Source organism: Oncorhynchus tshawytscha, linkage group LG03 (genome assembly GCF_018296145.1).
Source record: "Oncorhynchus tshawytscha isolate Ot180627B linkage group LG03, Otsh_v2.0, whole genome shotgun sequence".
Taxonomy (NCBI): Eukaryota; Metazoa; Chordata; class Actinopteri; order Salmoniformes; family Salmonidae; genus Oncorhynchus; species Oncorhynchus tshawytscha.
Window position 1 is genome coordinate 43,748,421 of NC_056431.1, and position 13,348 is coordinate 43,761,768.

A 13,348-nucleotide genomic window follows, 5' to 3' on the forward strand; every position below is an offset into this window, starting at 1 on the left:
ACTAGAGGATGGTATGTGAATAATGTAGGTATTGTACACAGTACCCACTGTATGTGTTCTTCTTCTCCGCAGGAGACCATCATCAAACACCTCTCGAAGAGATATGACGAGCTGCAGATATATACATACGTTGGAGACATCCTCATCGCTCTCAATCCTTTTCAAACTCTAAGCATCTACTCGCCACAGGTTTGTTTGCTACGGCAGTGCCATTGTGTGCCATAATTCCTCTTCACACCTCTGTAAAGACAGAACGGTATTGATATTCTAATGTGGGGTGTCTGTTCACAGTTCTCTAAGCTGTACCATGGGGTGAAGCGAGCAGACAATCCTCCCCACATCTTTGCTACTGCTGATGCAGCATACCAGGGCATGGTGACCTTCTGCAAAGACCAGGTACTTGAGTGGGGATACACTTTGTGTGAGGAATTCCTATTTAGTGATATGCCGGTTCATATGGATAATGTTATCATTGGCATTAAACAAAAACATTTTCTTGTTTAAAGATCTAGTGATGTGCTTGTTAAAAACATCCCGATGACAAAGTTGTTGTGTCCCTATATTTCAGTGCATCATCATCAGTGGAGAGAGTGGAGCTGGGAAGACAGAGAGTGCCCATCTGATTGTCCAGCATCTCACCTTTCTGGGAAAGGTACTGCTTGTTTACTAAAAAATCTGGTGCTGTCAGTCCATCTTCATGTTCATAAATATTGAACCTCAGTTGAATTCATTATTGAATGGACAGACTGGACACTGATTGATTCAGTCCTACACATCTAGTTTGTGTTGTCTCTGGAGGGAGTTATGCCCCCACCCCCCCAAAATGTTTTTTTTTTTGTGATCCCAGGCAAACAATCGGACGCTGCGGGAGAAGATCCTCCAGGTGAATCCCCTGGTGGAGGCGTTTGGCAACGCGTGCACAGCCATTAACGACAACTCCAGTCGCTTTGGGAAGTACCTGGAGATGAAGTTTACCCCCACCGGGGCCGTCATGGGGGCCAAGATCTCAGAGTACCTGCTGGAGAAGTCCAGGGTCATCAAACAGGCCACGTAAGAATGGAAAGATGTGCTAGGGATATTATTCATCACAACTGTTATCCTCAATTGAAGTTAACTGGCTAGATGGCTAACCATTTCTCTTTATGCTCTTAGGGGAGAGAAAAACTTCCACATATTCTACTACATCTATGCTGGTCTGTATCACCAAGAGAAGCTGAAGAAGTACAGATTACCTGACAAGAAACCCCCCAGGTTAGCATTTCATCACTTTACTTGGCTTTGATTACTTGGCACCTCAATACAGACTGAATATAGTGAGTTATTTCCTATCACTTGACTAATGCAGAAACTGGCACTGAAAACTGTGTTTCTGTCTAGATATATTGAAAATCAACATGGCAAAGTGATGCAGGACATTGTCTCCAGTAAACTGTACAAGGAGCAGTTTGATGCCATTCAGGACTGTTTCCGCATCATTGGCTTCACTGACGAGGTAGGTACAGCTTCTCTGTTCATTTAAAAGCAAATGTGTGAACATTATTTTTATTTGCCTTGTCTGAGAACATACAGTACCAGTCAAAAGTTTGGACACACCTACTCATTCAAGGGTTTTTATTTATTTTTAATATTTTCTACATTGTAGAATAATAGTGAAGACATCAAAACTATGAAATAACACAAATGGAATCATGTAGTAACCCAAAACGTGTTAAACGCATCAAAATATATTTTAGATTTTTCAAAGGAGACACCCTTTGCCTTAATGACAGCTTTGCACAATTTTGGCATTTTCTCAACCAGCTTCACGTAGAATGCTTGTCCAACATTCTTGAAGTAGTTCCTACATATGCTCAGCACTGCTTTTCCTTCACTCTGCGGTCCAACTCATCCCAAACCATCTCAATTGGGTTGAGGTCGGGTGATTGTGGAGGCCAGGTCATCTGATGCAGCACTCCATCACTCTCCTTTCTGGTCAAATAGGCCTTACACAGCCTGGAGGTGTGTTGGGACATTGTCCTGTTGAAAAACAAATGTTAGTCCCACTAAGCGCAAACCAGATGGGATGGTGTATTGCTGCAGAATGCTGTGGTTGCCATGCTTTTTAAGTGTGCCTTGAATTCTAAATAAACCACAGACAGTGTCACCAGCAAAGCACCCCCACACCATCACACCTCCTCCATGCTTCACGGTGGGAACCACACATATAGAGATCATCCATTCACCTACTCTGCGTCTCACAAAGACACAGCAGTTGGAACCAAATATCTCTAATTTGGACTCATCAGACCAAAGGACAGATTTCCACCGGTCTAATGTCCATTGCTTGTGTTTCTAGTCTCAAGCTAGTCTCTTCTTATGGGTGTCCTTTAGTAGTGGTTTCTTTGAAGCAATTTGACAATGAAGGCCTGATTCATGCAGTCTCCTCTGAACAGTTGATGTGTCTGTTACTTGAACTCTGTGAAGAATTTATTTGGGTTGCAATTTCTGAGGCTGGTAACTCTAATGAACTTATTGTCTGTATCAGAGGTAACTCTGGGTCTTCCTTTCCTGTGGCGGTCCTCATGAGAGCCAGTTTCATCATAGCGCTTGATGGTTTTTGCGACTGCGGAAACTTTAAGTTCTTGAAATGTTTCTGATTGGCTGATCTTCATGTCTTAAAGTAATGATGGACTGTCGTTTCTCTTTGCTTATTTGAGCTGTTCTTGCCATAATATGGACTTGGTCTTTTACCAAATAGGGCTATCTTCTGTATACCAACCCTACCTTGTCACAACACAACTGGCTCAAACGCATTAAGAAGGAAAGAAATTCCTCAAATTAACTTTTAACAAGGCACACCTGTTAATTGAAATGCATTCCAGGTGACTACCTCATGAAGCTGGTTGAGAGAATGCCAAGAGTGTGCAAAGCTGTCATCAAGGCAAAGGGTGGCTACTTTGAAGAATCTAAAATATGAAATGTGTTTTGTTTAACACTTTTTTGGTTACTACATGATTCCATTTGTGTTATTTGAGTTTTTAGTTTTAATGTCTTCACTATTATTCTACAATGTAGAAAATATTACAAATAAATAAAAACCCTTGAATGATTAGGTGTGTCCAAACTTTTGGCTGGTACTGTATCTAAATATCCATAGCATTTCTACACTCACTGTACACTGATTTCTGTGCTCCCTTTTTTAACAGGAGGTCAATTCTGTATACAGAATTCTCTGCGCCATTTTGAATACAGGAAATATTGAATTCACTGCCATTACTTCCCAACACCAGACTGATAAAAGTGAAGTGCCTAATGTTGAGGCCTTGGAAAATGGTAAAACAACTGTACTTCAGTATTATTAGCAAACACTATTTTTGTTCTTGTTCAGGTTAAGAAGTGATAGTAACATTCCCACCTCTTTTTGTATTTACACAATATGGATGAATGGTTGTTTCCTTGCTACTCTGTGTGACTGTGACATGAACCTGCCCTGTCCCTCAGCTGCGGCCTTGCTCTGCATCGGCCCCGAGGAGCTCACGGAGGCCCTGACGTCCCATTGTGTGGTGACCCGTGGAGAGACAATCATCCGCACCAATACTGTAGACAAAGCCACCGATGTCCGGGACGCCATGTCCAAGGCTCTGTACGGACGCCTCTTCAGCTGGATAGTCAACCGCATCAATGCCCTCCTGCAGCCTGATATGAATATCTGGTAAGTGTAAGGTCTCTTTGTCTTTTGGTTGTTGCACTGTGCTTCACACTACCGTGTGTGTGGATGCTGCTGCATATTATCAAGCTCTAGTGACCTTTACGTCTGAGTAGAGAACCAAACACGTGGAGTAGAATAGCAATGGACATCACAAGACAAGAAAGGGAGAAAAATAAGTTGAGTAAATGTTTTATGCAGAGTTACGTGCTGAGGAAATAATATTCTGATGATTAAAGAGACTTCAGAGAGACTGTAAAGGTTTGCTCATTGATCCAAAATAATTCCCTCATAAATGTGAGCGTGGACTGTCAGGGAGTCATCTTCTCTCTCTGAGCTGTATAGAAGGCCCACAGGGTCTGTTTCCACTTCAGTCATCTGTACACTCTGTTATTGCCATTAATAACCTGTTAACCAAGACAAAAGGTGACCTCGAATGTCTTGTTAATGAAAGGGATTATGGGAAATGATGTCACTCGATCTTAGCAATAAAAAGTGAAATCACTCTGTGCGTATGTGTTGTAAGCTCTGTATATAGTGTAGGCCTAAATTAAGTATTGTGTCGATCACAGTTAAATATCAATCTGTTTGTACAACCCTTGCCCAGCAATTAACAGTTTATGATTAACTGATCATAGTCAAGGATCTCTGAACTTTCAGCACTTTTGTTTAAAAGTTCATTAGGACTCCCCAGTAACAGTAGAATTGACCATTCAGATCAAAATATTCTGTATTTGGGTTGGACTTGCTTCATCATTAAAGTTTCATAAGTCAATGTGGTTCACACAGTTCCACACAAGATTAACTTTGTTTGTCTGTCCCGGTTTTCCCCTTTGAAGTGTGGCAGAAAGTGGGATGAATGTGGGAATACTGGACATCTTTGGATTCGAGAACTTCAAGAAGAACTCCTTTGAGCAACTCTGCATCAACATTGCAAATGAACAGATTCAGTTTTACTTCAACCAACACATTTTTGCCCTGGAACAGGTGAGCCTGCAGATGGTGTGGCTCAAGTTTTAGAGAATCTAGATTAATTGTTTCTGTAACTCCAGTAAGTCCATTAACAGTGAAAATTGAAGGTATACTAGATTTAGCTGAAAATATCCTTTTGTTGTGTGTAGTACACGTTGACCATTTTTGTTGAGCATCATTTTGTATATTTAAAGTCGCGATATAGCATGCCGGCTTGTTCATCTTTATAGTGTTTATATGATGTTTTTTTAATTTAAATTTTACCCCGTTTTCTCCCCAATTTCGTGGTATCCAATTGTTTAGTTGCTACTATCTTGTCTCATCACTACAACTCCTGTACGGGCTCGGGAGAGACTGAAGGTTGAAAGTCATGCGTCCTCCGATACACAACCCAACCAAGCCGCACTGCTTCTTAACACAGCGCACATCCAACCCGAAGCCAGCCGCACCAATGTGTCAAACACTGTGCACCTGGCAACCTTGGTTAGCGCGCACTGCGCCCAGCCCGCCACAAGAGTCGCTGGTGCGCGATGAGACAAGACTATCCCTACCGGCCAACCCCTCCCTAACCCGGACGACGCTAGGCCAATTGTGCGTCGCCCCACGGACCTCCCGTTCGCGGCCGGTTACGACAGAGCCTGGGTGTGAACCCAGAATCTCTGGTGGCACAGCTAGCGCTGCAGTACAGCGCCCTTAACCACTGCGCCACCCGGGAGGCCCGTTTATATGATGTTAACCTGAGCAAATTCACATAGAAATCTGTGTTATAAATCTGTCATTCTCATTGAAAGCAAGTCTAAGAAGCGGTAGATCTGTTCTATGTGCGCTATTTGAATGCTTCCCATGCTTAAGTTTCATTTTCGCTTCTTTTGCTTTCGGTTTTGTTCACCAGCTTCAAACAGCTGAAAATACAATATTTTGGGATATGGAAAATATATTTAATAGTGGTTTAGATGGTACAATGATACTCTCTCTACGCTATACTTGCTTGTTTTGTCACATAAACTTAAATTAGGCGAGCAATTAGAATTTTAACAACCAGGAAATGGCTGAGCGATTTCTGCATAGTGCATCTTTAATTGATTTAATTAAGCTTTTTACCCTGGAGTGTGGGAGCTTTTCGTTTTCACTGACAACACTGTATAGACATTAATCAAGAGCACTTTTTGCTCTTGTGTCCTTTTGTCTTAATGTTGGCTCTTTAGCAATTCCTCTCAAGGGAATCAGAGAGAGTTGGTATTTATAAAGTGATCACTTTATTCAGTCTAATGAATAGAGAAGAACTGAACTATATTGGGGCTGTGTTCTGAAACTGTCCTGTATATTTACTTTACCAAGGCTTAACTAGGCATACTTAATTCCTGGTTCTTAGCTAGGCAACTTTCCTGCATGATTTGTTACGTAGAAGTATTAGTTGCTTTCGATGTAGCGCTAGTGCTTAGCGGAAAAGGGATTTTTATAATGTGGAAATGGCTTCAATCCAGTGGTACACAGAAGCTGATTATTCCAAGTTAATGATTTAAACATGAGGACGGTTTAGATCCATTGGTTCCACTTTATTAGTAAAATATATATTTTAAATAACTTTTTGATCTAAATTAAGCAGATGCAATAATGTGATATGACTCTGGGTTATTTGCAAATGGAACTAAATTATGAATTAGTACGTGGCTCTATCTGTTATTTCAGAACAGTTCTGTATAATTTCAGCGACTGACTTCAGAAATCATAACTGGAGTGTCTCTGCATCACAGTGGTGCTGTTGCTTTAAGGACTGAATTTAAATAAAAAACATGCACAAGTCCTATTTAGCCTAGATTGTTTAATTGGGTTATTTAGTGAAATCATTAACTGTGCAATGTTCTAAATTCTGTGTGTTTTAATTAGATGGAGTACCAGAGCGAGGGGGTGGATGCCAGCCTGGTGGAGTATGAAGACAACCGTCCTATCCTGGACATGTTCCTCCAGAAGCCCATGGGCCTGCTCTCTCTGCTGGATGAGGAGAGCCGCTTCCCTCAGGCCACCGACCAGACCCTAGTGGGTAAGACAAATCAAATCCATTTTTATTTGTCACATACACTGTTTTCAATGGCTGTAGTCTAACTGTGATATGCTTGTTTATGAGCCCTTCCCAGAAATGCAGAGTTAAAAAATAATCATAAAAAGAAAAATAGTAACACATGAGGAATAAATTACACAAGAATGGATCTATATACAGTACCAGTACCAGATCAATGTGCAGAAAGAGGTATTTGAGGTAGATATGTACATGAAGGCAGGGTACAGTGGCTAGCTATCAGGAGAGATAATAATAATAAGAGTAAAATTAAGAACAGAGTAGCAGCAGCAAATTATGAGTGTAAATGTGTGTGTTTTGTCAGTATGTGTGTGTCTGTTATGTGTGTGCATATGTAGTGTATGTGAATGTGTGTAGGTTTTATGTGAGTGTCAATGTAGCGTGAGTGTGTTTACAGGGTATATATACAGTTGAAGTCGGAAGTTTACATACACTTAAGTTGGAGTCATTAAAACTAGTTTTTCAACCAGTCCATACATTTCTTGTTAACAAACTATAGTTTTGGCAAGTTGGTTAGGACATCTACTTTGTGCATGACACAAGTAATTTTTCCAATAATTGTTTACAGACAGATTATTTCACTTATAATTCACTGTATCACATTTCCAGTGGGTCAGAAGTTTATATACACTAAGTTGACTGTGCCTTTAAACAGCTTGGAAAATTCCAGAAAATGATGTCATGTCTTTAGAAGCTTCTGATAGGCTAATTGACATCATTTGAGTCAATTGGAGATGTACCTGTGGATGTATTTCAAGGCCTACCTTCAAACTCAGTGCCTCTTTGCTTGACATCATGGGAAAATCAAAAGAAATCAGCCAAGACCTCAGAAAAAAAATTGTAGACCTCGACAAGTCTTGTTCATCCTTGGGAGCAATTTCCAAACGCCTGAAGGTACCATGTTCATCTGTACAAACAATAGTACGCAAGTATAAACACCAAGGGACCACGCAGCCGTCATACCGCTCAGGAAAGAGACGCATTCTGTCTTCTAGAGATGAACGTACTTTGGTGCAAAAAGTGCAAATCAATCCCAGAACAACAGCAAAGGACCTTGTGAAGATGCTGGAGGAAACAGGTACAAAAGTACCTATATCCACAGTGAAACGAGTCCTGTATCGACATAACCTGAAAGGCCACTCAGCAAGGAAGAAGCCACTGCTCCAAAACCGCCATAAAAAGCCAAACTATGGTTTGCAACTACACATGGGGACAAAGATTGTACTTTTTGGAGAAATGTCCTCTGCTCTGATGAAACAGTGGCAGCATGATGTTGTCATGTCACATCATGTCACAAAATAGCTGGCATCATGAGGAGAGGAAAAGTATGTGGATAAATTGAAGCAACATCTCATCAGTCAGGAAGTTAAAGCTTGGTCGCAAATGGGTCTTTCAAATGGTCAGTGACCCCAAGCATACTTCCAAAGTGGCTTAAGGACAACAAAGTCAAGGTATTGGAGTGGCCATCACAAAGCCCTGACCTCAATCCTATAGAAAATGTGTGGGCAGAACTGAAAAAGCATGTGAGAGCAAGGAGGCCTACAATCGTGACTCAGTTACACCAGCTCTGTCAGGAGGAATGGGCTAAAATTCACCCAACGTATTGTGGGAAGCTTGTAGAAGGCGACCCAAAACATTTGATCCAAGTTAAACAATTTAAAGGCAATGCTACCAAATACTAATTGAGTGTATGTAAACTTCTGACCCACTGGGATTGTGATGAAAGAAAGAAATGCTGAAATAAATAAATCTCTCTACTATTATTCTGACATTTCACATTCTTAAAATAAAGTGGGGATCCTAACTGACCTAAGACAGGTCATTTTTACAATCATTAAATGTCAGGAATTGTGAAAAACTGAATTTAAATGTATTTGGCTAAGGTGTATGTAAACTTCCGACTTCAACTGTATATAGCCTTGTGAGACTATATATACACATGGCCTCACAAGCAGACCGATTCAAGTCCATGTGTGCTAAAACAACCAAAGTCTTAGTAAGAAGCCTTACATAGAAGGCTCTGCAAGTATCTATGTTGGATCAAGCAGTTTACATATATTTTTATATTGTCCACAAAATATGTTTTCTCTTCAGATAAATTTGAGGACAATCTCCGCTACAAGTACTTCTGGAGACCAAAACGTTTTGAGCTCTGCTTTGGAATTCAGCATTATGCTGGCAAGGTATAGATCACCGCAGTATGTATGGATCAGTATGTTTCATTGCTGTTTGCCCACTGATACAGTTGGTTAGGTCGTCTTTTGTCAGGTGTGGTTTGAGTTGACTGTCCCTGTGCTGTCTGTCACACAGGTGTTGTACAATGTGAACGGGTTTCTTGAGAAGAACCGAGACACACTCCCTGCAGACATTGTTGTGGTTCTGAGAACATCAGAGAACAAACTTCTGCAGCAGCTGTTTTCAAGTCCATTGACAAAAACAGGTAGGTGTCAAGACTTGTGATAAAAGTGTTGTAGAATTCGTTATCATCAGCAGTTTACTCCTTTGGACTGTTATTACACTACTGCCCCATATTCCACACAGGAACTTAGAAACTTCCCTTTTTTGTACAAACAACTAAGTTATCTTCACTCTGTTAACACTGTGGTAGAAAGTTATTGGGGAGCCGATGGCGGTGTTGTGTGTGTTTGTTCCTAGGGTTCATGTCTCCATAAACATTCAGGTAAAAAAAAAACAACTAAAGACTCTCCGGACGCGACAGCGTCCTGGTCCTCCACTCAAATCCCCTCTCTCTCTCTCTCTGCGATCCGATACTGTGTGTGAATAAATCTCCAGTCTCCATTATCTCCTGAGAGGCTCAGCTCTCCATGGAGGGCTCTGTTTTTATTTTCACTAAGCTGTCCCGTTTGGTTTCCTGCTGCTTGCTGCTATCTACAGATTGTGCAGCAGAGGGATATTTTTGTGATAAGGTTTCCAAATACCCAGGAGATGAAGAAACGGTATTTAGAGAGCATAAAAGCAACTCTTCTTTCCAGTCTTTTCCATGCAGTTAACTGAAGGTGGTAATATCTTCGTCATTAGCCGTGGCTGGTGCCCGTGGTCACTTGGCTGAGCCGGAATGCTAATGGATGTGTTCAATTACCAGATGCAGCACATCATACTTTTCTTAAGTTAAGTCATATTATGACTGCTTTCAGTTATAGTCGAATTAAGAGCAGCTCCAATTTACGATGTGTACCTTGGTTTAGCCTCCATTAGAAATCCTGGTGTTTTATCTCTAGGTTTTAATAATGGGAGGTAGTGCAAAAGGTGAGCCCACGGCCATCCTACTCTTTACTTGATTGCAGAAAAATACACTACCATTTGAAAGTTAATTCAGTAGAATGAAAACGGGGGAAGAATTCTCTGCGCTTTGGTACTCCAAAGTAATGAGTGACAGCAGAGATGTGGTCCACCATTCATGGGTACAGACATAGTGTCAATTAGGCCTAAAAGCCTCTAATTTGGTTCAGCTCATCCGAAGGCTTTCTTGTCTACAGCACAACATACAGGGGACATATTCACAGCAATGTCTTTGGGTCAAGTGCATAGTAGGTAATAGGTATTAAGTTGAGATTTTCATGATTGACTGCAGTAAAAGTGTTATATTGCTGTGTAGTTGTAATCTAGCCACTGTTGTTGTTGTCTGTTTTTGTTATTTTATCAGTATTTTTTATTTAACTTTATTTAACTAGGCGAGTTAGTTAAGAACAAATTCTTATTTACAATTCCCCGGGCAACGCTGGGCCAATTGTGCGCCGCCCTTTGGGACTCCCAATCACAGCCGGATGTAAAACACCCTCGAACCAGGGACTGTGGTGACGCCTCTTGCACTGAGATGCAGTGCCTTAGACCGCTGCGCCACTCGGGAGTTATTGGTGTCTAGTACATCAGTTATGGAATCTTCCTCCGTAACTCATCTCTTTAAAAAAATGTCTACAGGGTGCCCTCACTCAATCTTCACCATCCCTCTGATAAAGAGGTCCCGTCTTCTTGACACTTCGTGAGGGTAGAGATGATCACGTAAGATAACAGCTATGAGACAATCTACTTCTGCTTATCATGTGGGAAAAGCTTGAGTTCCCTTTTAAGTGAAAAATAGCAGAGGAAGATGATAATTTGATTCTTCAGGGTAAAATCTGGGGGAATTTAATTTGCATTTTAGTTCATATTATAGAGTCAGTGTTATCTGTGAAATTACTGCTATCTGTGGGATCAGATGAAAATCTATTTAACCCGGGTGGTTTAGTTCTATGCTGCCAAGTTGTGAATACTGTACCAACCGGATGGCTCTTTTTATGACCACTAGGTGTCAGCCTCGTTGATCCTCATGTTAACTTTTGAGATTAAAGGACATTGATGGGTCTGGAACGAGGCACCACACATACAGGCATAGAGATTACTTGACTATATTTTATCTGTTTTATCAAATGTGAATATCAAATTATAATTCAGAGGCAAGATAACCAAAGAAAGTGACCCTTACTGTTATCAAATGATATCTCGGATACAAAATGATTGAAGATACTGTGAACACTTTACTGCCTGGAAAATGACAGTAAATATTACTAATTGGGAATGGGACTGGTCTAGAAATGTTGAAATAAATTGAAATGTTGCATATTGATAAGTAAGATGTGATTACACGCAGAGTTTCTTGAGAGTCGTGCGGAACCAAAAAGTGAAAAGCTTTCCTTGCCAGAATAGTTGGACCACTTGTGCCTAGAATAATCTCATCAGGCAGGGTCCTTGAGGTTTGGGCATGTGGTGGGGTTTTGCCAGAGGAAATGGGATGTATTTGCATGGACAAATTCCTCTAAGCCAGGGTCTTTCCCAGATCCCTCAGATCAGAGTGCTTGAAATGGCTGAGCTGTGTATGGTCCGGTGAGGCCTGGGAGGCCTGCGGTCAGAGGATTTGTATGTATCTTTAGGGTTAGCGTCAGCAGAGCACAGTGCACACAACCATGGCACCTTATGACAGCCCTCACTCTGCCAGACCAGACTGCAGGGCATAGTGGTCTAATTCTATTCCTATGGTGCATGGTTCTTCATAGTCATCTACTGTACCTCAGAAGTCACTATATTTCTGCTTTCTCACACCATATTAATATGCATGATGTATTTCACAGGTCTTTTAGTATGTACATACATAAACCATGTTGTATGTACAGTAATAACCCAGTAATATGAACATGACTGGGGTCAGGATCATCTGTGTGCATTTTGAATGATTAGGTAGGTATCCTTGGCTTATTGGTGAAAATGTGACAAGTAAAGTGGTGTGTAATTTATAATTGCCTAACTTGCATATTTTTATTGGATGGGAGAGTAGTCTCTAGTGTATAGATGGGCACGGATACTAAAACACTATTAACATAATGTATATTTATCTATATTTCTGTGATGTTAGCCATGTCTCATTGTAGTCAACTCTTTTTAGTGGCAACCTTAATTTACTGCAGAGAAAATGATCATCTGTATGTAGGCCTATGTAACTTTCATTGTATACACACAAGCTTACATTTCAAATTTCCTAGAAGAAAGTGATCACAGAGACTGATTTTAATTTATTGCAAATGATTTTTATTCATGTACCAGACAAGTCTGTATGTTCCAATGTTGTGCATACTGTACATCAACAGTAATGTAATGGCTCAAATTTACTGCACTTAATTCCACTGTGATGTTTGAAATGTACGAAATGAAAGCTACATATTGGTTCAACATTTTCACAACTCCAAGACAGTACAATGTTCCTCTCTCCGTGTTAAGAGTTTCTCTTGTGAAGATCTGACATGTTCCTTCAGCCGTGCAGCATGATGACACATTGTGCTCTTTGTTCTCTGCTAGTAGTCTAGCTTTCATCCCACTGGGTTACATTTATGGGGATACTTTCTGTCGTTATCAATAAAACGTCAATACGGTGCAGTGTTCGATTTGGCTGCTGGGGGGAAAGGAGACCTCCAGCTCTGCTAAAGCCATTGACGACTACGTGCCGTTCTCAAAGGGTTGTTAAATAAATGTAATAACTATTTGGTTTTGGTTTTAATATCATCACTTCTTGAAGAGCATTGTCAGGACTACACATTTCAGATTATTCCACATGTATCTCTATCATCAGAGTCAGTGGCGGTCTGTACCGTTTAAGATTAGGGAGGACTTTTTTTTTTTTTATAAACATGGCCTTATTTCTATTACAGCATATTGGATGACTGTCATTCATATTCCATTCACCCAGCTCAATGTAACATCAATAGGTTTAGGCTACTATTTTTATTTTTTTTACCTTTATTTAACCAGGCAAGTCAGTTAAGAACAAATTTTTATTTTCAATGACGGCCTAGGAACAGTGGGTTAACTGCCTGTTCAGGGGCAGAACGAAAGATTTGTATCTTGTCAGCTCGGGGGTTTGAACTCACAATCTTCCGGTTAGTAGTCCAACGCTCTAACCACTAGGCTACCCTGCCGCCCCTACTATATGATACTCTGAATTTTCCCTATCATGAGGTTATTACAACCTAGCCTACGAATGAATGTTTATCACTTATCACAGGTCGAGAGACAAATTGGAGTAATCAAGGTGACAGACAGTGACTCATTCAATACAACCTTGCACA

The 13,348-nt window shown here is 40.7% G+C and overlaps 1 protein-coding gene across 5 annotated transcripts in view; it reads left to right on the top strand.

Moving 5' to 3' along the window:
- The window catches only part of myo3b (myosin IIIB), a 111,647-nt gene that overhangs the window by 33,872 nt on the left and 64,427 nt on the right, over positions 1–13,348 (top strand). For all 5 annotated transcript variants that reach the window (XM_024405025.2, XM_024405032.2, XM_024405040.1 and 2 more), the window contains 12 exons: positions 73–189; positions 292–396; positions 569–652; positions 848–1,050; positions 1,153–1,251; positions 1,378–1,492; positions 3,186–3,312; positions 3,481–3,691; positions 4,525–4,672; positions 6,545–6,698; positions 8,829–8,917; positions 9,045–9,174. In XM_024405025.2, the coding sequence (XP_024260793.1) occupies positions 73–189; positions 292–396; positions 569–652; positions 848–1,050; positions 1,153–1,251; positions 1,378–1,492; positions 3,186–3,312; positions 3,481–3,691; positions 4,525–4,672; positions 6,545–6,698; positions 8,829–8,917; positions 9,045–9,174 (1,582 nt within the window). The remainder of the gene's footprint in view (positions 1–72; positions 190–291; positions 397–568; positions 653–847; positions 1,051–1,152; positions 1,252–1,377; positions 1,493–3,185; positions 3,313–3,480; positions 3,692–4,524; positions 4,673–6,544; positions 6,699–8,828; positions 8,918–9,044; positions 9,175–13,348) is intronic.